Source organism: Cynocephalus volans, chromosome 15 (genome assembly GCF_027409185.1).
Source record: "Cynocephalus volans isolate mCynVol1 chromosome 15, mCynVol1.pri, whole genome shotgun sequence".
Taxonomy (NCBI): domain Eukaryota; kingdom Metazoa; phylum Chordata; class Mammalia; order Dermoptera; family Cynocephalidae; genus Cynocephalus; species Cynocephalus volans.
This window is the reverse complement of record NC_084474.1, coordinates 29,159,584-29,184,858: the sequence shown is the minus strand read 5'-3', so window position 1 is coordinate 29,184,858 and position 25,275 is coordinate 29,159,584. Positions and strand designations below refer to the sequence as shown.

Here is a 25,275-nt window from a genome sequence, read left to right as displayed (position 1 = left end):
ATAGCTTTGTAATACAATTTGAAATAGGGTAGTGTTATGCCTCCACCTTTATTTAATTATTTTTTTGCTTAGGATTGCTTTGGCTATTCAGGGTCTTTTGTTGTTCCATATGGATGTTTGGATTTCTTTTTCTATTTCTGTGAAGAACGTCATTGGTATTTTGCTTTCAGCTAACCCCTATGACCTGCAGATATATAGTGATGTGCTGTTTGAGATATTAGATTAATAAGAAAAAAAGTCATTCTCAAATTCAGCATCAATGCAAGCACTCTCTCTACTATATAAGTCCATTTTCTCTCTTTTAGAGTGGAGAGAAAAATCACAAAGTCATTCTTAACTTAGGTATGGATTTCATAATTTTCTTATCATGAAACAAAGGGAAAAGATGACTTTGGGGTAAAATTTACAAATCAGAAGGTTTCTATGTTTCAAAGCATGATGCAGATGAATAATCCATTGAATCTTTCATTTGGGCTCACTAGATCCTAAATATATCCAGTACTTGAACAGATGGACATAGCATAATTCAATAATAATGTGGATCTCCCAAGCCAAAATGTAAATTTCTTATGCTTTAGGTTTTGGATGTATACTTTATGTAGCTACATATTCATTTTAAGAGATTATCTAGTTCTTAGTTATTTAAACTTATGTAAGTTTATTCTCAGTGATACTGTTCTTATAATTAAAATTCTAACATTATAAAAAGCCTTACATAAAATAATACCAAAATCGTTTTAATTCACCAAACATCTACCAAGTGTCCACTAAGCCTCTCGCTACTGACAAGGGATCCAAGTTGAATTAGATAAGACTATGATCTGCACTCCATCGGTAGTCTGGTCTGATTACCCTTCAGTGAATTTTCTCCATTATGTATATGAACCTTATCTTCCTTCCATCCTCTCCTTAAAATCTTGAGAATTTAAGTCTACACAAACAGGAAAACTAAGGGACAATGAAGAATGGGATTAAGAAATGGAAATATGACTGCTGACCTTTCTCTCCACTCATGACTAAACATATGAGAGAATTCTGTTTTTTCCATTAGGATTACTGGAATAATTAATTTCCACTTCCATAGTAGGTAACATATTTATTTTTCTATCACTTCTGAAAGAAGTCCACTTTCTTCTATGCACCTATCAACTTCCAGCTCAGTCCCAGACTATCAACATATATTAGGTTGATTTATATATTTGTAAAGAAACCTTTTAGCTCAAAAACCATTAATATCCCATTGGATGCTCTGAAAGAAGTAGATCAGTGTCTGGCTATAGAAATCTGTATTTATTTGAGTCATCGGATCTGAAGCAACACAGAGCCTTAAGGGATCTTCTAAACCTCTGAAGGCCTAAGAAACTAGATCAACTGAATATAAAAGTGTCCTAGCACTGCAAAACTACACTTAGGAAGTACTGCAGTTACAGAGATTTTCAAAGAAGTTAGCTTAAAAGAGCTGTCTCAACAAAAGATGTTTCCAAGCGAAAAGAATACAGGATATTTAAAAGGTGAGTGAAATGTTTTCATTTTTACCTCTCCCAGGGTGAGATGCATACTTACAGAAGGCTTTTTTCTTCTTTTCTTCTATTAGTCCTTTGTCAAATCATAAATTTAAATCAAAACCAAGAGTTTTAGCTATTATAATGAAAAAGTAGATCTATGAAAACACTGTGCTTGGCTGCAATTTTTAACTTTTGTTTTTGTTTTGAGTATGTGAGCAGCTACAAATACACATCCTGAGAAATAGAACCAAGACTGAATTCCAGGTTTTTTTTCTTGGTCTGACACTCATTAAAAAATGGGAACGTGCCGTTTCTAGGATTCAATAGAATGCATTTATCTTGTACTCATAGCATATGGTTCACTTTCATTAAGCATTTTAAAAAATGAAATGCTAGTGTTATTCTCTCTCAAACTGCAAGTAAAATGCTACATGATAGCACAGGAATGATTTGACCCAAATTAACCTAAGGCGTCACCTTATTCTAGTCCTTGCTATGCTAACATGAAAGCTCATTATGCTCTGACAGAAATTTATTTCTGAAACGATACATATTTCATGGGCCATGTGGCGTGTATGTCACATGATATGCTGGTTACCATGGTGAAAAATGAGCTTTTCTTTTAAAAGAAGTAACTTTGCCCTTTTGCTCAGTGGTATTAGCTCCTTTCTGATTCCAGTGTTCTTTCGGAGAAGAGCTAAAAATAAATAAATAAAAGCAGCAGGGAAATGAGGAGAACCATCAGAGGGAGACACCTCCATTCTTGTACTGCTTTTGAATTTAGTGAAATTCACACAAATTACAAAGCAGGTAGATGTCATACATACCTTAGTTGTACCACATCGTACCTAAAAAGGAGGTGATTCTGAGGTGATCAAATTACCTGTGGTTAAAATTGCTATAACATTTTGAAGAATAAAATTAATGAGTCTGGGTCTTTATAGTTCCAAATGGAACTTAGCCCAGGGAATTTCAATTCTATCACTTGCAACACCTCCTTTGAAAAAACATCATTTTGTTTGGCTCCATTTACTATGCTGAAATAAAACGTTGATAATTTAACTTACCTACACATCCACTTTTTTTAAAAAAAATCATTACATGAGCTTAACTGTAATATCAAAAAGACAAAAGAAAAATAATTTACAATAAATTAATCTGTATTTCCACAATGTAAATGCTGAGGTTTGACAACAAGAATAAATTGTTCACATGCTCAACCTTAGTTGCATAATCACCATGAAAGTGGTCTCTGTAAACATGTGTTATTAGTGACTCAAATAGCATGAGCAGTGTTACAACTGATAGATGGTTTCAGAAATGTTGAGTATCCCTGTAAAATTCAGAGCTAAAATAAAAGCGTATGTTGAAAAACTAAATATATGTATTGTAAAAGTTTCTCCATATCATGAACTTTGACTCAAAGCAATAGACACACAGGCTGAAATTGCAAATAAACCTTGTCAGTGAATTAAACTAATTGATTTATTTGCCATCATCCATTCCATAGGTTCTCTGGAAGGAGTGATCTCACACTCACATGGTCAAGGGTCACTAATATTGTTTGTGCCTGTAAGAAATAAATTGTTGGTACTGGCCCTGGTTGACCACTCCGTTTAGCTACCCCTTCTTTCCAGTGTTGGGTGTCCTCTACTTGTTGGTATAATTTTTTCATATTTCTGTAGTGCTCCCTCTGAGTGGAGCAGTGGTGCAAAAGCAATTCAGTCCATAGAATCTGTAATCGCACTGTGGATTCAATTCCCAGCTTGGCCCCCTTACCAGCTGTGTGACTCAGGGCACATTTCTTAATTTGTCTGTGTCTCTGTTCCCTCACCTGTAAAATGGAACAAAAAAATACCTATCTCATAGGCTTGTCAAGAAGATGAAGTGAATTAATCCATTAAAGTGCTTAGAACAGTGCCTAGTGTAGAGAAAATGCTCACTAAATTTTGGCTGTTATCATTGATGCATGATCCAAGTCAATACACAATGATATTCAAGAGTCTCTTTTAAGGCGAAGAAACCCAGAGAGTCTAAGAAACTTTACACTGGAAGAAAATTTAGAAATTTAAATCAACTCTAAAGTGTTCCATTATGAAAATTTACGAGGAAAATAGAACTTCCAGGTTTGAAAGAAATGACCATGTTTCCAGAGCCAGTTCTGTTCTAATCCAAAAACCAGGAAATGGCTTTTCGGTAAATGTGTTACATGAATACGGTGTACCTGAAGCATAACATTAACCATTTGTCTTGAATGTGGATGGATGTTTAAATCCATTCTCTTTTAGATTCTCAATGCTTTGTTTTAATAAAGTTAACTCTGGCTCTAGCTCATGTACACGTGCCCAATGAAAAAGGAATATTTAAGCCTATTCTTCATGTAATCAAGCTGTTGCAACAACTTTAATGAATAAAAAGTGGCTTAAAAATAAAGTTTCACCCTGCCATAGAGTTTACATTTTCAATATTTATACTAAAAGCTACTTGAGTATATTCATTTAGATCTAACTAATTCATTCATTCATTCTTTCTTTCACTGAATTTACAGAGAACTATCATGTCCTTGTCATTATACTAGAGGATGGTAATAATGAGGTAAAATATATAATCCTGTTCTCAAAAAGTTTTCGGTCTCTTAAGGCAGCCAGGTTGGCCCACGTAGACTGTCATTCAGTGTGAAAAGTCATGTAAATCTAGAAAATGAGCCATGCTTTGATGAACTGTTTCAGAGTTACAAAGCCAAGATGTGTTATTTCTTCACTGTCTAGTCCGTACGTACTGAATAAATACCAGAAAAAATGAAGAATTATTTCTTTCTTGACAGCAATGTACTATAGTACTTAATCAAATAGAAAATGTAAGATTTCATTTCTACTTTCCACAGGTCATATTTTAATAAAGAACCCAGAGATGATAACACTAGGATTGAGAATACCTATCAACCTTTGAGATGATAATATATGTCTACTTTGTAGAATTTTAGTGGTATTTCCTGATGACTAGAAAATTAAATAAATGGGTGCTGGAAGTGACCCCAGTCCTAGGAATTGAGGAGGCTTTTAATAATGTGACGTGGTTAGACTGTTGGCTACAGTTTGCCATCTTTTTTCCAAGTATTATATTTATATTTATATTTTTTCAAGGATTTATTTTTATATTTCAAGGATTGTCTTTATAGCATGGGTAACAGAATTACACAAACAGAATGTGAAGTTTGGAACTGCCCTTAGTTTTGTTACTTAACTTCTCTGAACTTTAGTTTTTCATCCTCAAAAATAAGAATGAAAGCACCCAACTTATAGGATTATGGTATGGCTGAAATAAGATAAGATGAAACATACCACGGTAGAGAATGAATGCTCGTCTCTTCCCCAGACACCTCATCCCTCTGCATTTCCATGTCACGATGTTCCTCAATTTGCTTAGCTCTTCTCTATTAAGATTTTTTTCTCATTGTCACTAAGTACAGAAATTATAAAATGTTCAACACATCTGTTTCAAAAACTATTTCAATTGATAAATTTTATTGTCTTTTTGGCAAACTACTTCAAATATCTCAGAGCCTGGATGTACAATAGAGAAATCCTGATTTAACTACCACCTGGAACTCCATCTAAAACCTCAACAATAAAAAAGTGACTACAAACGGAACCTTTTTATTCCTCAGAGACAGTCTTTCAAAATAGAGTTGAAACACAGTAATGGGTTCTACATTGGTAACCCACTTTTTTCTGAGTAGTTAATTTTGTAAAAGTTGTTCTGTTTTGCAGTTAAAAGGGTAGGGGACAGAAACATTGTAGGAGTTCATTCTGGTAAGCCTAAGGCATCTGGCAGTGTGGACATTTTTTCTTCTCCCCACGGAGAAACATCAGTATGTCACTTTTCAGGAATGCTGGTGGCTTAATAAGAGTTTACTTAGAGTGTGAGAGCATGTAAGAAACAGCAATTAATTTTTGGAAGAGATATTGCTAGATAGAAATGCCATATCCTTTTAAATATTTCAAACTACTGCCTTTTCAAACTGTCAGTTTCCTTTTTTTTTTGAAAATATAGATTTAAAAAATATCAAATGACAAATTCAAACAAATGTCAGCTGCCACTATTTGGCTGAAACAAGGTATTTTTCCAAACCTGCTCAGAAAAACTTACTAGATTTCTGTTACAAAAAAATTATACTTTATCATAATCATTTATATATAAAATCTTACGGTTTTTTCCTTTTCTTCACCATTGATATAACTCTGCCTTTAAAGAAAACATTCAAAAACTAAACGTTTACTGATCATGTGCTCAAGGCTTTACACCACGCTGTAACACTGATTCGAGTGTTAGAGAAAAATAAAACAAGAGTTTCAGCCCTCAAGGAGTTAAAAATCTAACTGGAGAAATGAATACTTATTCACAGAAAATGCAGTCAAGAAGAAGCAGATAAATGAACTAATGATGATTTCTTTGAAGAAAACTTTATCTGTTAATGTTCAGAACAATTGCTAGGGAGTTACTTGCAACTTTCATCCATGTTACTTGGGAGTTGTCTACAAAGTTATTGCATCTCTTGCCTACACTCTGCCACTTGGCCAGGGACAGAAACAAATAATAATACCAAGAAACCCCCTCATCGAGTGCTATTTGCCAGGTATTATGCTAAGCCATGTGACATGTATTAGTCCATTCAATCCTCAGCATGACCCTATAAGGCAGGGACTGTGACTGCTCTGTGTTAGAGATGAGTGGCATAAGACACTAGAGGTGTGTACATTACTAGTAAATTGTCTTCCAGTCCCACAGCCGTGATTTGCAAGAGTGATGCTCGAAAGGCCCCCTTAACCATGTTACACTCCAGACTAGGGGAGCCAGGAAAGGTGGAGATAGAGAAAGGGGCAAGGATGATTTTTTTTTTTCTTTTTAAAATCTTCAACAGCTCCAAATCTGGGATCCAGATGGTAGTTTTTGTCAATAGCAAATAACCACCAAGCAAATACCAAAGTGTTTTCCATGATTTTAAATATTATAAATGTATAAGACCATGCCTTTTCATACATTAGAAGTAGCAATATTTTACTTGCTCAGTGAATCAAGATTACAAAGACATTTGCTGTGACCTTCCTGAGGGACGGTCCGTGTTCCTGTATAGGGGGCGGAGAGTGACATCACATTATCACTAGTTGGCTCTTGGCCTAAATTTTTAAAAATATTTTTTCACTTCCTGTAAATCATTACTGCTATTTACAGTTAAGGAAATAGAAAAAGGTAAGAGGAAAAACAAGTTTTTTCTCTATTACATATCCACACAACAACAGAAAGGATTGCATCTTCCATTTAAATGTAATTAGCCCTGGGGAGCTGAAGTGGGAAAAGGCCATTAGGAATGTCAACTCCTCTTTTTTTTCCCCAAGTATATTTATTTATTTTTAAATTGATATATAGTGCTAAGCTTCATTTGAGGCACCAGAGCCCAATAAGGTGCAGGTCATTTCCTTGACTTTTGATTTCCCTGCTTTCGTGGAGTCCTTCATGTTTGCTTGTGTCTAGATTTGCCTTTTTTTCTACCTGTATTTGGCTATTTGTCTTCTCTGAATGACTTTTTTTGGGAAATCCTCTTTAGATGCCCCTCAAAAAGGTATCTAGATTTGTCTGTGTGTGGTTTCACTTTTTTCTAAGTGCTCATTTTCTTTTATTTAGACAGCACTAAACAGGGTTAATTAATTATAAGGATTGATGAAGACAACCCTCCTGGCATTCCTAAACTGGTTCACACTTATGAAAGAGGTGTTTTTATTTTATTTTATTTTATTTTGATATATTCTATTGCTGTAACTGTTGAAGCCTAAATTTTGACAGATAGCATTTCTTCCCCATAATTAAAAAAAAAATGAGTAACTAGGACAATGTATGCATAAACCTCTAACTTAAGATATGACACAAAATGTAAATATTCTGAATGATTTTTCATTGAATAAATAATATACTCATTCATCTTATATAGTTTTAACACTTAACATGATTCAGCCTCTCTCCAGAATTATTACAACAGCCTCGAGCTTCATATTTTCCTCTGCTTAAAGTCTATTTTCAATGCAGGAGCTGGGGTGAGCCTGTTACATTGGGAGTCAGATCACCACGGCTCAGAACTCGCTGTGGTTCCCATGATTCGCATCTTTCAGGGAAAATGGCAAAATCTCTAGAAAAGCTTCCGAGGCCCTCCAGGCTCGGAGCTCCCCTCCTGTTATGCTCCCCCAGGCTCACTCCACAGCTCCTGGCAGTAGCCTGAGGCTTCTCAACCAATGCACTTACGACACTTCACACTAAATAATTCTTTGTCGTGGGGGGCTGTCCTGTGCACTGTGGGACGTTTAACAGCATCCCTGGTCTCCACCCACTAGTTAACAATAGCACCCTCTTCCCCAAAGTTGATAACCAAAAACTCCCCCTGACATTGCCAATGTTCCCTGAAGGACGGACTCACCCCAGGTTGAGAACCACGGCTGTCTGTCAGCTTCTGCCTCTGCCTGGGACCCTCCCACTCCCCAACTCCCATCCCCCCATCCTCAAGGCTTATTTATTTCTTCAGAAGTCTGCTCAAAAATTAACTTTTTAAGGAAGCCTTCCCTGGAAAGCCTATTAAAATGGAACTACCAGCCCCCAGGCACTCCTGACCTTGTTTCTTGCTTTACTTTCCCCCATATCATTGATCTCTCTTTAATATGTTACATACGTATTCACTTATTTTGTTCATTATCTGTCTCCTCCCTCTAACATGTACATTCCATGGTGGTGGTGAGTTTCGCCTATTCTGTTTGAGGCTGGAACCTCAGGACCTAGAACAGCATGTTGTGCTCAGTCAATATTTGTTCAAGGAATGAATGGTTATCTGAAGAGCTGACCATACACACCTCCTCTCTTTCCAAAGGACCTTACTTAAGAAGGGACCATATGTTCTGCCTGTAAATCCAGATTTTATGGAATTTTGTTCCTTTATTTGTGTTTTCCTGTTTGCATTAGCACAAAGAATGCTCAGTGTTACCCTCCCCCACTGACTATAGTAGGCACTTTGGTCGTGAATTTTGTATATGCCAACCTCGCCAGTTTTCTGTTTTCCTGCTCATGTTTCTATTTTATCTATCTATCTAGTCTATCTTTCTATCTATTGACCTATTCTTTTTATCTAGTTTATCTAGTCTATTTCTCTTCCCACAACCCATTCCGTCAGTTATTATCCTGTCATGTTATACATCTCTGTAAGCTACTTTAAGTGATTTGGGGAATTGAGACCTGTTAATACATGTTGTTAATAAAGAAGATAATTTATTAAACACAAACGTAAATTTAAAAATCTTTTATTTTGATTGTAAGAGAATTTTTATTTAAATAGACTTACATATCAGGAAACAAATGCTATGGCAAATACCTGTCTCCGTCTTAAATCCAGAAAATGTGGTTCTTCATGAAAAACTAATAGTTAAAAACTGTTTATTTTCTATGAATAATAGTCTTCTTCTAACCCTAGTTATTATAGCAATTTTTTAAAAACTCAAGAGTTTTTAAGGTTTGGTATGGACAATTTTATGGCTGAGAGTATGTTTACATTGAATCAAATTCTTTCTGAGCCAAATAATTACTTGCAATCAGACATATTACTGTTAATGCACCATAATGACTGGGCTGTGGAAGATCAATGATCTGTGTTTAATTTCATACTGTATTAACAGATACTTAGATAAGAAATATGAGCCAAGGATCCCAACCAGAAAGTGCAAAGGGATAGTCTGATCACTTCCCTCTCTCCAGGCAAAGGTACTTTTGTGAACAAGAATAGAGGTATTTATAGATGCTTGACTTCCAGGCAGTTATATTAATACTGGTGACTAACATGACAGAGACCACCAGGAGAACAGAACATTAGAATAAAAATGCTATACCGTAATCAAGCTTTGGAATGGTCAGTTCATTCTTTTTTATTTTCATTTTTCCCACTAACAGGATCCATTTACCAAAGAATAGTCCCTTTAAGATTTAAATTTTAATTTGTACTTCAGGTTCCATTTATTTAAAGGATCATCTTTATGAAAATTTTGGACAAATCAATAAACATTCATTTAATTAGCTGTTCTTAAAGGATTAAGGGGAACCTTAATCCCCTTCCTTTCGCCTTTTTTTATGCCTTTTCTCTCGCCCCTAAACATTGTTCTGTTTCTCCTACTTGATTCCCTCTCACTCATAAAGCATTCTTTACCTGTTAAAATTCACATAATTAGATCTGTCCTCTGAAATTATAAATACTATACAAAATGGAAGTTTACTTGAACTTATGCTTGCATAAAAAACATTTTCTGATCATTTTATAGCTATCAATTTTATCTCCCCCAAAATCTTATAATCTCATCATAGATTACTTTTTCCTCTGATCAGTGTACAAATAATTAGCAGCAGAACTAAAAACAGACTTTATCTTGACAGTTTACTTTTGTCTCTTTTGTAGCAGAATTTTGAAGGAATTAAATGATAGTACAATGCTACTAAAAACAAAAACTGAAATATGATTGTGTCAAAGGATTTAACAAATGAAAATTATTTTACTCTTAGCAGCTATCTCATTAAAATTCATAGACGATTTACATAAGGCTTAAAGTTTTCTTATATACAAAGTAACTCTTCAAACAAAAATTCTATGAATTATTAAATTGAAACAAGTCAAAATCACTTCCTAAGTGACTAGGATTCTTGAAAGGGGTTGATTAAAGCTCTTTCTGAAGAACTAAATTGGAAAATCCCATAAATACTGTCTGAAATATCAGAATAATATTTGAACATACTTGAAAACCAAGTGGCATGGTGATAGCAAGCATTTTTGAGACAAAAAGGAATGCTTATTTTCTATAAAAAACTCAACCTAGAAATTTCTGAAAAATATCTTTTCGGATTACAATAAAAGTCATTTTGACTAAGTTGATACCATTATAATGTTTTTACCCCTTGTAGTAAAAATAAACGTTTCTGAGCTCCCTTTTTCACATTATGCCATTTAGACTTTTTTTTTCAGACTCTTTTCCAAACCCCACAAAAGGACACCATATTGTAGGTCTGTCTTGTTTCAAATGCTGGATTTATCCAAATTTGTGACTTCTCTTGAGTAATAGAATAACTTTGCAGAGAGTTCTCTGGGTGGTGTTGGTCTTCCCTATCTCACTTACAGTTCTCTAGAATAACTGTAGATCATGCTGGGAAAGCAGTATCTGAGATAGGGAGGGACTGGCCAGCACAGCCCATGCTCTGTTCCAGTCTCCCCTAGAAGTAGGATGTCTTTCAATGCTTTAGTCCAATGAATCACATGGCTCCAGGATGGAAAACCCAAAGGGGGCTGCTTTCCAGGGTTCCTCAGCTACAGTGCAAGTGGGGCACATTCAGACAAGACTCCATCTGCTCTGGGCAGCATTCCTGAGCCTTGCGGGACCAGCTTGCCCTGAATCCTATGCTTCTATTGTCCTTTGCAGCCAATCTGTGAGTAATAAATCTGCTTTATGTAACTTGTTGTGTGTGGGGGTGTGTTCTGTCTAACCAGACTCAGACAAATTGGTAACAGGTGCACAGTGAACCCATTTCACAAACCCCACTTGGGCCCAGTGACCTCCAAAGGGTGGAAGGTTGAACGTAAAAAAATGACCAACCCAGCCACTATAGGTTGTTGACAGACTGCCCATCCCCTGGGAGTCAGATCAAGCTCTCCTCCCACCACCCACACAAAGGGCTACATTTTACCTATGACAAGAGTCCCCCAAACCTACAGTTCAGTTAGCAAAATGAGCAACCCCAGCAAAGCAAAGCATCTGAAAGTCCACCTTTCAGCAGCACCTGATTTCTTTCTTTGCATAAACCGTGTGGCATACAGAGCAGCCTACACTGCTATTCTAGATGGAGAATTTATACAATATAAAATGTGAAACCCACATCTGCAGCTCTCAGCCTATTTCAAAAACATAAAGCCATTTAAAACCGATAAGATATCCAGCCTTCATAAATTGTCAAAGACAAACCCAGTGTTACTCAGGTGTAATCACTAGGATGAGATATTCAACCTCTATCTATGTTGTTTAATCTTCACAGAGAAATAGAAATGTCGTGAAACATTTAGTATCGCTGTTATTTCTGCCCTTCAGTGCCATTTGGTGGCAGGTAGTGTATGTGTCAGGAGCTGTGCTAGATATCAGGAACTGAAAATAAGAGACATGATCTGATCCCTCAAGTGCTACAACCTAGCTAAAGAGAGGCACACAGCACAGTCAGAATCTCTAGCTAATAAGAGTGAAGAGAGATCTAGGGAAAACCAGGGGGGGAGAGACTCCAGCAGACATCATGGAAGAGCAACATGTGGGCTGAGACATAAGGAAGAACAGAGGAGGGACAAAGAGGGTTTCAGGTCTAGGAGGCACTTGTGGTCACAGAGATGTGAATGTGCCAGGTGTATGCAGGCATGGCTGCAGCTAGTACAAGGCGCCCTTGTGCAAATTAGGAAAAAAAGATGTCCCCTCTGGATGGATGTAGCTGTGTGGGAGTACTGCTTATTTACTGAACTGAACTGAACAGCCAGTCTAGGCCAGAGTCCTGGCTGCAGGAATGGTTGGCAGTATGGGACAACCGGAGCATTGTGGTCAGGCATGTGGTGGGACGAGAAGGTTGTAAGGGATCTTGAATGCAATGCTAAGGAGTTTGAACTAGACTGCAGGCAATGGGAAATCACTGAGGTTTTTAATTCAGGAATAACCCATCTGAGGCATGTTTTAAAAAGATAATTCTGTTGACTAAATGGAAAATGGGTTAGAATTGGAAGAGAAATAAAGTTAGAAAGTCCAGTTAATGACCTATTACAGTAGTCCAAGAACGATACAATCATGGCCTAGACCACAGCAGTGTATCCAGTGGTCCCAACACAGCAGAGAAAGAATGGGATAAGCAAAGGAAAAAGAGCTTGCAATAGGGATGAAGTATAGACTTAGTGGGAAATGGAAGAAGACTCAGTGGTTATAACCAGAGTTCAAGATCCCAAAGGTAGAGTGGATTCTTTCATGTGCTAACAAAGCTCAAGATATGGAACATTTAGGGTGGGATTTATAATTAGTCACTGTCCTGCAGGATAGCAAGGGTTTGGTGTAAGATGACTTTAAGTCATAAACCTATTTCCAGTGCATATTGGGAGTGACAGGAATACTGGACAATGATGGAAAAGGAATGATAAATACAACTGGATGGGAAGAAGAATCGAAGTAATGCTAGGCCAATATGGCATTAGTGTGGGACACCAGACATGAATTTGATATTTCTGGCTTTTAACCCTTTAATCTCTATAGTTGGATTAATGATGTCTTTTCAGATGATTGATATAAAGTAGTGGTTGGCAAACTACAGCCCATTGGCCAAATCCAGCCTGCTGTCAAGCTTTATTGGAACCCAGCTACACCTGGCTTACATATTGCCCATGGCCGCTTTCTCACTATAGTGGCAGAATTGAGAAGTTGTGACAGAGACCTTATGGCCCACGATGTCAAAAATTTTGACTATCTGGACCTTTACAGAAAAGGTTACCCACCGCTGTTGTAAAGAGTCAATGTGAAAAATCCCCAAGCTCAGTGTATGGCACAGAACAGATGCTCAATATACATTCCTTCCCCCCTGCTCTTTCAGGCAGGTCACACCAACTACTGAGGGGACATGAGCACGTGCCCTTCACTTCACGACCCTGGACTGGAGGGAACAAGCATCATTTTTTCCCAGGTTGTAAGAGAAGCAGTATTGTTAGAAAACAACAGTCGCAGAATAAGAAGACAGAGTCAGTGTTGCAAAATGATTGGGATGACCTTAGGAAGTTGCAACTGTACTCACAGAGGACTTTGAAAACAGAAGCTAATTCAACCTGGTGAAAAGCATCTGTTGCTGTATTAGGTATCAATTAACCACAGTCTACCGCCAGAGTTAAGTTTCTGCCCCAAACAGAAGGCTCTGGGGATAGCGGCAGCTATTTTGAGGGAGAGAAAGGTAAAACCAGCTAAAGAGAGGGAAGAGGGTAGGTGAGGAAGCAGCTTCTCCCAAAGGGCGAAGAAACGTCGTGTTTAGAGGCTGATTTTAAAGAGTCAAGGAAAGGAAAGCCTACCTAGTCTCAGCCTTTGATGCTTTAGTGATAAAGAAAAACACACACCTGCTTCATAGGTCAAAGCCCAAAATGCAGTCCAGATTGTGGTGGTGATCTCGCTTTTCTAATTTAGACTCTTCACTGCATTCAATTTTATTGAAATTTAAGGAGATATCGTCTTGTGAAAAGAGTTAGAACCAGCCTAAAAATAAATGCCAAATCCAAATGAAGCCAAAGAAATGATATGGAAAAATCAATATTTGGTCAACAAAGTATAACCCAAACAGACCCTGATGAGGAGGGCTCTTGAGGCGCTCAGCTGGGCTGTATGTGGAGCAGGCAGGGCACAGGGTGTTTTGCATCTCTCTGGAAGGGCTGACCCAGGTGAAAGAGCTGAGAGCAGGTATGTAGAGAAGAGCCGGGGATGAGCTGAGCCTCCTGACTCAGAGAGAAAATAAGAGCTTGAAGGAAATAATAAGGACATTTCCTTTTTGGGCTGAGCTCTAATGAGAAAGACATTTGGGTATTTTCCAAGTACCCACTGGTGGCAATATGTTGCCTTGGAGAACCTCTTTTGCACTAAAAGTACACCATGAGGCCACCCCACCACAGCCAGTTCAGAACGGCTGATAAACGGCAGAGACCTGTCATCTAACCTTCAGGCTCATTCATTTTTAGATGTCTGCATCAAAGTGCAGCGGGAGAGAAAAGTTCATCAAGCTTTGGCATTTTCTCAATAACTCAACAAAGAGAGGTAAACACAGAATCCAAAACAATTTTTTCAATTATAATATAATATTTCTTTAAGCACATAAATGTACCTGATATATTATTAAAATATGCCTCCCCAAACAGTTTGCTACCCTTTAAGCTACCCCATGCTAATCTGTACATAAAACTTTGAAAAAATGAGTGTATATGATTAGCACTTAGCAAACATTCCATGCAATTTAAAATATTTATAATGGCTCAGGAGCAAGAGTTTGAAAAATAAAGACCAGTGCTTAGAGCGGATTTTTGCTTTGAATTTTAATATTACTCATAATGCAATTACTTTACATATATAATACAATAATTTTCACACCTGCAGAATTCATTTAAGAAATATAATAAAATGTACTAGCTTTTTTACATAGCAAATATGAAATGGCAAATTCATGTTATCTTAGATTCTAGCCTACTATTTCATATTTTCTTTCATTGCTTATGTAGTTCATTTCATTTGTGGCATAGTAAATTATCACCTTTTTAAAAATGAGATTGCCTACCAATGTTTTTCTGCCTCCAGACTAAAAACTGCATTGAAGTGCTGGCCCCGTGGCTCACTCGGGAGAGTGCGACGCTGGTAGCGGAGAGGCCACGGGTTCGATCCTATATAGGGATGGCCGGTGAGCTCACTGGCTGAGCGTGGTACGGACCACACCATGCCGAGGGTTGCGATCCCCTTTCCGGTCAAAAAAAAAAAAAAAAACTGCACTGAAACAGAATTGGCTTCTCACATCAAGGATACTATGCAGGCTTAATCCAGCACCTTAGACCACTTGGCCACACTACCGTGCAAGGATACTATGCAGGGCCTCTGCTAGATTCCCAAAGAGAAAATTTCCATTGTACGAGGGTACTTCAAAAAGTTCATAGATAAATTCATATTATCTTTTAATTCTACTTTTCCACGAACGTTTTGAAGTACCCTCATATTAATGAAAAGCATCTGATTTATCACAGCACAAATCTGTTGCTATACTTCATAGATAGTGGCACTGATTTCTTTTTCAATTCAAAAGGGTAAAACTACGTGCTTCAATGTCAACATACAAGTTAGGCAGTCCTTTACAAATGTTGCCAGAGACAGATGTAAATCTAAGATGAAAACTAAAATTTGAATGTTAAAAAAATCTATATTTGAAGAATCCATTTGGTTGAGAACTTAACTTAGGTGACACCAGATAAAACAGCTGCTCTTCAATATCCAAAGTTGCACTCTAGTTTTTACAGTATATCGATTAGAGCTAAAACAATGACTTGAGGCCGGAGTTCTTCCTCTCATGTGCAGATATCCTGAGGTTCATTGTAGTGAAGGAAGCTGCGACCAAGCGACTCCATCCCGAGCTATGCTGGGATTACTTGGCTGTCCCTGGCACTGCTGTGGTGTAGGCCTGAGGTCGCTATTTAAAGTGGCATTCAACACTTGAATGAGGAATGACTCAATGAGAGTTAAGTTAAAGCATGAAATCCAGGGTGGCAATGACCTCTAGCGTCCTGAAACAAAATCCTGGGAGCCTAACAAAAATACATCTTTTTCTATTCTTGGACCATTAGAACAGTTCCCATGGATTTTCATGCTTGATCAGGTTATCACAAAAGTTTATATTGTGAATGGGCTGACTGTCTTATTTGAATGACACAGCTGCATCTACCCTAAATTACCAAATACATGCATACATGCTGAAATTCATTACATTTTTCTATAGGTAGGTCTTTCTAACATAGCACGCTCTAATGGAGAGGTGGCAGTGTATATGAATAACATGGATCTCTCTCTCTCTGTCTCATGCACGCATGCACACATACAGAAGACTAGACTTAGTTCAGGTACCACTCAGTGAGGGCTGCTGCTACCTGGTTCACCCACCCTAGACACAGAAGCTTAACTAAAAACATTGGATGGATCTATCTACTTCACGTACCTCTCTTCACTAATATCCAGAGGAGTTCCTTTGCTTAAGGCTCTATAAAGATATTAAAAGGGATGATGTAAGGGGGAAAAAAATCCATCCATTTTATTCATTAGCTAAGGCATTAACTTAAACTCAGATATATGCACAGCCAAAATACATAATGCATAGGTGCTAGGTCTGGTATAGTTCTGATGTTAGCTTTTAGTGCTTCCTGGAAAAACTTTAGAGGGATGAAACTAAACGTCTTCCTCTTCCACGTTTCCATTTCTTGTCTCTGTGCCATTTACTATACTTCTCTGTTTCCTGTTGGCCCATGTCCAGCTGCTTTATTCTCAACGGATTATGTCTGTTTAAGACTGACATAGCAATTGTAGAGCAATCTCACTCTCCTTAAGTCCTTCAAAATTCTGATTATTAACTAGAAGTCATCATCAACGAAGTCCAGGAGATATGGGAAAAGAGTAAGAAGGGTAATGGCTGGGTGTTGCTGAGAGATACAGCAAGGGCAGCCCGCCCCAGTGCCTGCGTGCTGTGTAGAACATGCTTGCTGGCACTGCCTGGGACACCTTTATCCTTCTCTGGCCCACTGCAGAAATAGGAAGGGTTTTAATGACCAAATAGGCTGTTGGTTGGCTAGAATAATTTCCAGGCTGACTGCTACCTTAAAAAGCTTCTATCACCTCTTAGAATACCTAGGTTTAAAATATTTTTTAATGAGGTATGTATCCTGAGAGCTTTATAAATCTCTGCTATATCATATAATCTCCCCTACAAAATACAATCACATTTCCTGAGAGTTAGTATATGTAACAATGAGGAGGGAAAAAAAAATCAAATTGGGTTAAGCTGAGAGTGCTGGATGGCCAGTTAAGCTCTGTCATCATCAGTCACTAGTTCCTACAGACCAAGCGTACATTATACATAACTCGGATTTATGCCTCAGCACTTTACAGATTATTGAGTGTTAAATATTGTGACCATTCCTTCATAAAAATCAGTCACTTTATAAAGTCTCTCACTTGAAATAAAGAAAACAAATCTGTTAATAACCAAATCAGTGTACATGGATTTTTCAAAGCCAGAATACTTAAATACTGCCAAAGTAATCTGTTTTGTGATAACATTAAGTAATGCAGAAAGAACTAACTCCTTAGTTTTTTTTTGAATGATAATTACTTGTTGAGGTTTAAAAGCCAAGCTTGAAAAGAATCTGAATGTCTTCTTTTAATATTGATGGAAACCAATGATTCTTCTAAAGAGATGGGAAAACTACTTGAAAATGAAGACTGGCCCTTTCAGATGCAACCAAGAAGCAAAGAGGAACGGAGAAATGCATGATTCTTGAGTAGTTTCTTTCTTCCAAAAATATTCACATGTAAGGTGATCATATAGTTTATTGTGCTAACTGGGACACTAAGACTGAAAGGAGATGCTATTAATAATTAGACTGGGACAAAAGGCATTAACCGGGGCAATCTCTGTAAAACCAGGACCTATGGCACCCTAGGTAAGGGGACGTGGCTTGTGAACTTTTTATGGACTTCCTCCTCTTTTCCTGCCCTTCTCTCCCTGATCAAATGTGGCCAAGTGAGCCGAATGGTGAGTTTTCAGGACAGCCTTTCCGCAAAAGCAGAGCAGCATGGATCTAGAAATAGGACCACTGGAGCTAAAGAATAAAATATTTGAGACATTTTAATCAAAACCCTATTTTGTATTTTTTTTTTAATTCCTAATTTCTTTTAGTTTTTGACCTGTCAGTCTTCATGGATGATATATTTTAAGAAAGGAGAATACAAATCTCTAAGCTAAACCTCCACAGACTGGCCAAGTTCTTTCAAACTCTATGGCCTATTAGCCCCTCTGAATTTTTGCACTATGTTATCGAAAGAGCACGAACAGCTTAATCAGTACAGCTGGGATGCAGAAAGGAAAGAAGGAGAAAGGAAAATGGTAAACAATCAACACAGAAACAGCATGAATGACTGGCATGCTAATTAGCCTGCTGCCAACCCTAGATATGAGTCAGAGAACTGCACTGTACTCAGAGGTGCCTCGATGTGGGGAGATTTCTGTGTGTGCTCCCGCTCCACCAGTTCATCTTTTCGGCCCATTTATGGTTTAAATGGCTATTGTTATTTTTTATCCCTGAGAAATGTATCAAAAAAAAGTGAGTGTCGTGTAGCCAGAGCTGTTCTCTTGACTATACCTACCTACAAACACAACATGTGAAGGTTCTGTTCTTGAACTGAAAGGAAATCATTCAGTTTTGTTCCAAAATCATCCACTTTTTCATTCAAAGCATCAGAATAACTGATCTACATACACAAGTAGAATGAGAACATTATGCATTCTTTCCCCCTTGATTTGTACACAGGAGTTTTTGTTTTGTTTTGATTTATTTTCTTTTCACTATTTCCATGACTTGAAAGGCCCATACTCCATGTGGAAGAAGGAGTGTAGTTCTCAAGGAGTTATTGATAAATAGGGTGCCATCCTCTGGGAAGCTATAACTTTGATCCCTGGCTCTCCAGGGAGCTGGAGATCCAGACACAGACTGTACATCTGCTACCACCAGCTCCGCACTTGATCCAAGAAGGACTAAGGTCTCCCGGACCCTTCCCATGCTAGCTTTGGGTGTTGTGTTGCACCATCTTGCCTTGGGTTGAATGTCCCCCCAAAACTTAGTCTCTACTGTGACAGTGTAATGAGGGTGGGAAGTCCCTACTATTGTAATTGAAAGGTGGGGCCTTGAAGAGGTGATTAGATTGTAGGACCATGCCATAGTGAATGGGTTAGACACGGTGGTCAGGGGCATGATTCTGAGGGCTTTAAGAGTTATTGCTCTCTCTGCTCTATCATTTTCACAATGTGATACCCGGCTGTCACTGTCACCACCACCATGGCTCTCAACAGATATATTCCCTGGACTTTGGATTTCCCAGTCTCAGAAACTGTAAGCAATAAATTTCATTTTCTTTATAAATTACCCCATTCCATGTATTTTGTTATAAGCAACAGAAATGGCCTAATACCTATGCCAACAATGACGGCCATGTGGATGTGTGGAGGAAATGGGCAGGAGGCAGGAAACACGGCCATCTCCATCCCTCTATTCCATGCAATTTTAATGACAACAATAACACCCCCAAGGAGAGGAAACTGGTTCTAGTGGGGAGAGGTGACAAAACTTAGACGTTACAATCGCCTGTGGCCCTCTGAGCTCCACCCTACCTAACAACATCTTGTTCCATCTTACTCCTTAGTATTTAGTTTCTCGCCTCTCATCAGGGACAATTTAAAATGAACTTAATTTTTCTCCTTAGGGGGCTATTAATGAAAAAAATTGAGAAATATTACTCTAGTCAATCATTCCCCTCTTTCCCTAGGCTAAAATAGAGCCATTTCCCGAGGATACAAGGTGAGAGAAAGAGAGAAAGAGGAGGAAGAGGAGCAGAATGGGGGAAACGTGAGAGGAAGTGGTGGCCGTGGGTGAGTGAGGAATCGAGGAGAGGGAAGCGCATAATGAACAGCATCTCTGCTTGACCCTGTACCCGCCCAACAAAGGGCGGGTGGGTGGGGGGCGCTGGGTGGCTCCCACTCTCTGGTTCAGATGAATGTACAGTAGTCCCCCTTATCCACAGGGGACATATTCCAGGACCCCAAGTAGATGCCTGAAATTTCAGATAGTACCAACTCCTATATGTACTATGTTTTTATCTATACACACATACCTATGATAAGGTTTGATTTACAAATTAGGCACAGTAAGAAATTAGCAACAATAACTAATAATAACATAGAACAATTATAACAATATACTATAATAAAATATGGGCATAATACGGGAATGTGGTGTCTCTCTTTCTCCCTCCAAATATCTTATTGTACTGTACTTAACCTATTTTAAGACAGCAGTTGACCGCGGGTAACTGAAACCACAGAGTGAAAGCGCAGATAAGCGGGGACTACTGTGTTTCTACAGATGTTGCCTCCTGTTCTTATCAAACAAGGCCTGCTTATAGGCTAGCTTCCTGACCTGGCACTGAGGGCAGACTGTTGTCCAGCCCTGTCCTGCATACCCCGTCCACTAATGCTCCCAGGTTGAAGCTTGCCTTGCCTATCTGGGTTTGTTTGAGACATGGTTGATTTCCTCTGTTCTTGACCTTCTTCATCTGTCCATGGTGAGGGCCCTCGGTGGCACTGATGAGTCCAGTTTCTCTCAGATCTCAGGTGAGCTGTTCTACTTTCTGATTGCTGTTTCATCCCAAAGGCTGAGACGCTTTTTCCTTAAATGCTTTCAAACACCTCTTAGACTGAGGCTGCTGCATACAATATCTGCAGGCAAATGGTAGCTGCAGTTCCTTTGGGAAGAGTCCAAGGAAAAGGGAGCAAAATTTTTCCAATCCAGAGACTGACTAAATTGCCCTGGTCTGGAAGAGGTACAGGATCAAGTCTGATTCCAACTCACTGCCCAGGAAACTGGCAGCCAGTTAAGCCCATCTCCTTCCCTCCATCTGCCACACACTCCTACGAAAGCCATACCAGAACCAGCAATTCCATGTTGTGGTAACCCAGAGAGCTGTCCCAGCCACCCCCTGAGTCCATTTGGTTGGGCCACACATTCACAAATTGCCTCAAATTTAAACTTTGTACGTTATCTCTATGTGATACAGTACCAAGATACACAGACAGGACTGAAAGATGACAAAGCCCATCATATAGATGTAAACTTGTGTCCTATTGCCACATCACCATACCCCAGAGAAGTAATAATTTCTATTATTACTGTCATTATTTTGTGAAAAGTACAATTATATTTCACGGTTTTCTGTGTATGTGCAAAAATGTTAACTTGTTCAATATAGACATTTCAAACACACTACATTTATAAACCTATTTTGCCATTTTTTCCAGTTATTAATACACTAGAAAGTTCAATTAATAGAAGTGGCTCCTATGTGACACCAGGGAGCATGTTCTATAAGAGATGAATTGTCATTGTCAGAGTCATAGCCAAAGACAAAGTATGACAGGTCAACAAGCCTTGCAGTAATTTTGTATATCACTGAGGATCCCCATAGCATGGGCTGAACAATTATTACTTAATAGATTATTGAGTATTTATTCCATATCAGAGAATAGATATTTTAACTTATTGTGAAACATCTGATAGAAAGGGTCAAGTTTTTCCTTCCATACTAGGGATTTGGCAAATAATCTTATAACTTTCATACTTTCTTTATTGAAGAAATACTATAGATAAACTATAAAATATAGAAAAACCAAAAGAGGTAAAAAAAAAAAAAAAAACCCAAATATTTTCAATGATGATATAAAATCCTTGTTTAAGATAATAGAATATTTTAAAAATTCTGGACAGAAGGGAGTGTCTTTCTCAGAGTCTACTCTAATGTATACAGCATATGTAGAGCATATGTCCAATTGAATTGCCAAACTAAATAAGCAATAATTGAAAAGGCAAGGTAAACAGATATTCTTCCCCAAAGACATCTTACCTCCTAGGCAAGTAAGGAAGAACCTAAAGATTCCACGCATTCCTACACAAGAGCTTCATAGCAGATGTAGGAGCCTGATGTACCCATAACATAAAGTAAATAGTGAGGGCTAGATTATCATCCTACTGAAGCTGTAACAAAACTACTTGTTCTTAAGTTTTGAAAATATCACATATAGCTGCATTAGTGCTGCCCTCACCAAGAATTATTCCAGAAAAATAACAAGTTATACGACTGAAGAAGAGTACAGGAAAAGGTAGCAGTCTATAAAAGACACAACACAGAGCTATTTTTAAAAGGCTCTAAACCTTAGACAAATGAACAATACTTTTACTAAACTACTACTTAACAAACATAAAAATAATTTCTGTAATATTTCACTATTCAGAGAAGAAAATGTAGACATTTAAGTAAACAAACAAATTCTTTATGAAAATTTATAGTAATGAATCTACTTAAGGTAGCAAAGACTCAGCTTGATTAATAATTTGGAAATAAATTTACTATTTATAACTACATAAAATTTCCCAAAATCCATGTCCTTAGCTGCTGAATGTAGTTTGTAGGCAGATATCTACACATACACATGTAATTTGAAACATCTTTAAATAATCTGTCTGATGCACAGGGGTGTATAATGGTATATTGTAGTAGTCCATGGACATCATCACCTTCCTAGAGATCAAGAGATGGCTGCTACTTCTAAAACTTAGAGATTAAATAAATTCCCTTGTCTGGGTAATCAGATTATGACGCTATTCCATCCTTACTAGAAATTCTTTTGAAAAAAGTACAGATATATTTTAAAGTTTTTTCTATAATGTTACTTAACTTTAAATATATGTTAATAATGCTGTTATGAAGAAATAAACCACATTAACCTTTCAGATTTTCTTTGATTTAGCTGCCCATTCTTACACAGTTGGCTAACTTCCTCTGGGACTTTGGATGGAATAATTATTTATTCCTGAGTTGCCTAATGATTTGAAAGAGTTAATGTAACGCCCATAATACCCACTTAAATCCAGAGTCTATCCCATTCACTTTCAAAATTTACTCCATATATTTCGTAGTAACTCAAATATGTAATGGAACACTTGACATCAGAAGGAGCAGTAGACTTTCTTAACCAAAAGCTATAAATGTGGCACATGTATTTCTTTCTTACAGGTAAAACAAAAGCAAACATATTCTCTGTAATTACAAAAAAGCCTGATTGAAATCCTCCATTTGCCACAAAATATGCATTTCTTCATTATGTACAACAGAAATACATTTTATTTCATTTAGGTGCACATCCTGGCACCTGGGAAGTAAAATGCCTTCAGAAGTCAGCCAGAAACAAAACCAGATATATCAAATAGTGCCAGGAGCAGTTTTACAGTTGTCCGCATTAGCTGATTATTTACACTATTTATGTGTTGTAGATTATCATGTGGAATCTTAATTTCCAGTCAAAGGCTCATATGATATATTACATTTCTGTAATCATTGCTGTTCATAAGAAAGAAGATATTTGAAAAAACTGTAAGTAATCAAAAGAATTCATAAGATGACACACTCCTCCCTTCTCCATTCCACACTCCATTTTCATCTATTATGCACAAAACATCGATATTATGCTCCTGTAGCTAAAGATGACTCTTTTGACTTTTTACTTATTCATACTGCAATACAGAACTAAATATACAGGATGAAAATCGGTTTGGGCAAACCCCCAAAGCTCTAGATAAAAGTAGATAAACAGAATCATGCAGTTGAATTAAATACTGAAATTAGTTACAGAAAATGTGCTTGAGACTTAGATAGATGCAGGCACAATGAAAAAATACGAATTTGCCTTTGTTTTAAACCAACACTTGATGAACTTAGAGATATGGTAATACCTCTATTGTGAAAAGATTATGCACCAACGGTCAGAAACATCATCATTAAAGCAGACTTAGCAAAAGGAGGTAAATGGATGCAGTCCGGAAGTTGCCTCATTCCTTACGCAGCTGAACAAGACAGCCCCTTCCCCATTTTCATGGCCCTCCAGCCCTCCGAGCTACATGGGACCACACTCATGCTCTCCTCCCTTTCCCTGAAGCTCCACAGAACCATGCCAGGATGCGCCTCCTCTGCTTCTAATGACAGCACCTTCCCTTATTCAAGATGAAACCCAGGCCCCAGGCTTCAGGAAGACTTTTTGCCTGAGGGGTCTGAGCGAGGGCTTTCTCCTCAACCTCCACCTCACCAAGAAAACCAGAACTCTCTTCCCTACTCCATTGCCCAGGACTGTTCCTACCAATCATAATATTTATGAAAGAGTAATGCCATTTTACAACATTACACAGGAAGAATAACTTTACTTGACTTAAACAAGGCTTGGGAAAGAATTTTTCACTATCTGTGTAGCCATATTTTGTCTGTCTTACGAAAACAATTATATATTTTGTCTATTTTACCAAAACAATTAACACGAAAATGACACGCTCCGGAATGCAGGTAACACCGTCTCTGACCACCCACGGGCAAGCCATGCCCCGCTTTCCTACCTTTGCAGCCACCGATGAGTTAGGTTTCTCCAGCAAGTCCCAGAGCTTCTTCCTTTTCTCAGGACAGCAGGTATTATCAAACTCTTCTCCCTCTCGCTCTCTCATAGTCTCTGCCTCTCGCCTCAGCTCTTCGTTCATTTGTTCCTTCTTTTGGTGATATCTGGCCTGGCAGCAGGACTCTAAGTAGATCTCATCAATCCCCCAGTAATCAAGCTCCTGGCCAAAAGAGAGAGCACACATTTCTTCCATCATGTGGAGTTTCCCTGTCCGGTAGAAATTTAAAATGGAAGTGAAGGCTCCTGGATGCCGATCGAAGAAATACTCATTCTCGTTCAGATTGTAGTCATCGCACACTTCCAGGAGGCTCTCGTGTGTGTTGCAGTCTCGGAGCTTCCCCAGGCGAGTCCTGGGCAGCCTGTCCAACGTTCTCCACAGGACTTCGTGGTTGAGGCCCCCCACGTTGATTTTAACTCTCCGGGAGCACGTTTTGCTCCTGATAATGTCTACAGGTTCTGGAGGAAGAGAAAGTGTCGACCTTGAAGTCTTCCTGTTTAAGCCAGGGGGAGCCTTTTCTGCCATTTTGAACTGGACAAAGCTGCAGAGTCCTTAAAAAAATGAGGTCAGCTGAAGCAGGGTCCCTCTGGGGCAGGCATTTCCACCATCACAGCTGGAAGAAAGCACAACCACTTGGTTACTTGAATTTTTCCTGGAGTATTTCCTCTTCTACGGTCTCATTCTGTTGTTACAACCAGGACGTACAGGATTAATTACTGAATATTTTTGGAGATATAAATCTTTGCTTTAAGGTATAAGAAAGGGGAAAAGACAACACAGTGTACTACACAGAAGAGGCTAGGTATTCAATGGTACACACCATAGGTGACACCTTCCAAGTTTGTCACCAAACCTCTTTATCAA

General features: G+C 38.1%; 1 protein-coding gene across 1 annotated transcript in view; it reads right to left on the bottom strand.

Annotated features, from left to right (window-relative positions):
• The window catches only part of KCNB2 (potassium voltage-gated channel subfamily B member 2), a 353,107-nt gene extending 328,171 nt beyond the window's left edge, over positions 1–24,936 (bottom strand). The window contains exon 1 of the mRNA XM_063080116.1: positions 24,358–24,936. Within this exon, the coding sequence (XP_062936186.1) occupies positions 24,358–24,936 (579 nt within the window). The remainder of the gene's footprint in view (positions 1–24,357) is intronic.
• Positions 24,937–25,275: the final 339 nt, after the last annotated feature.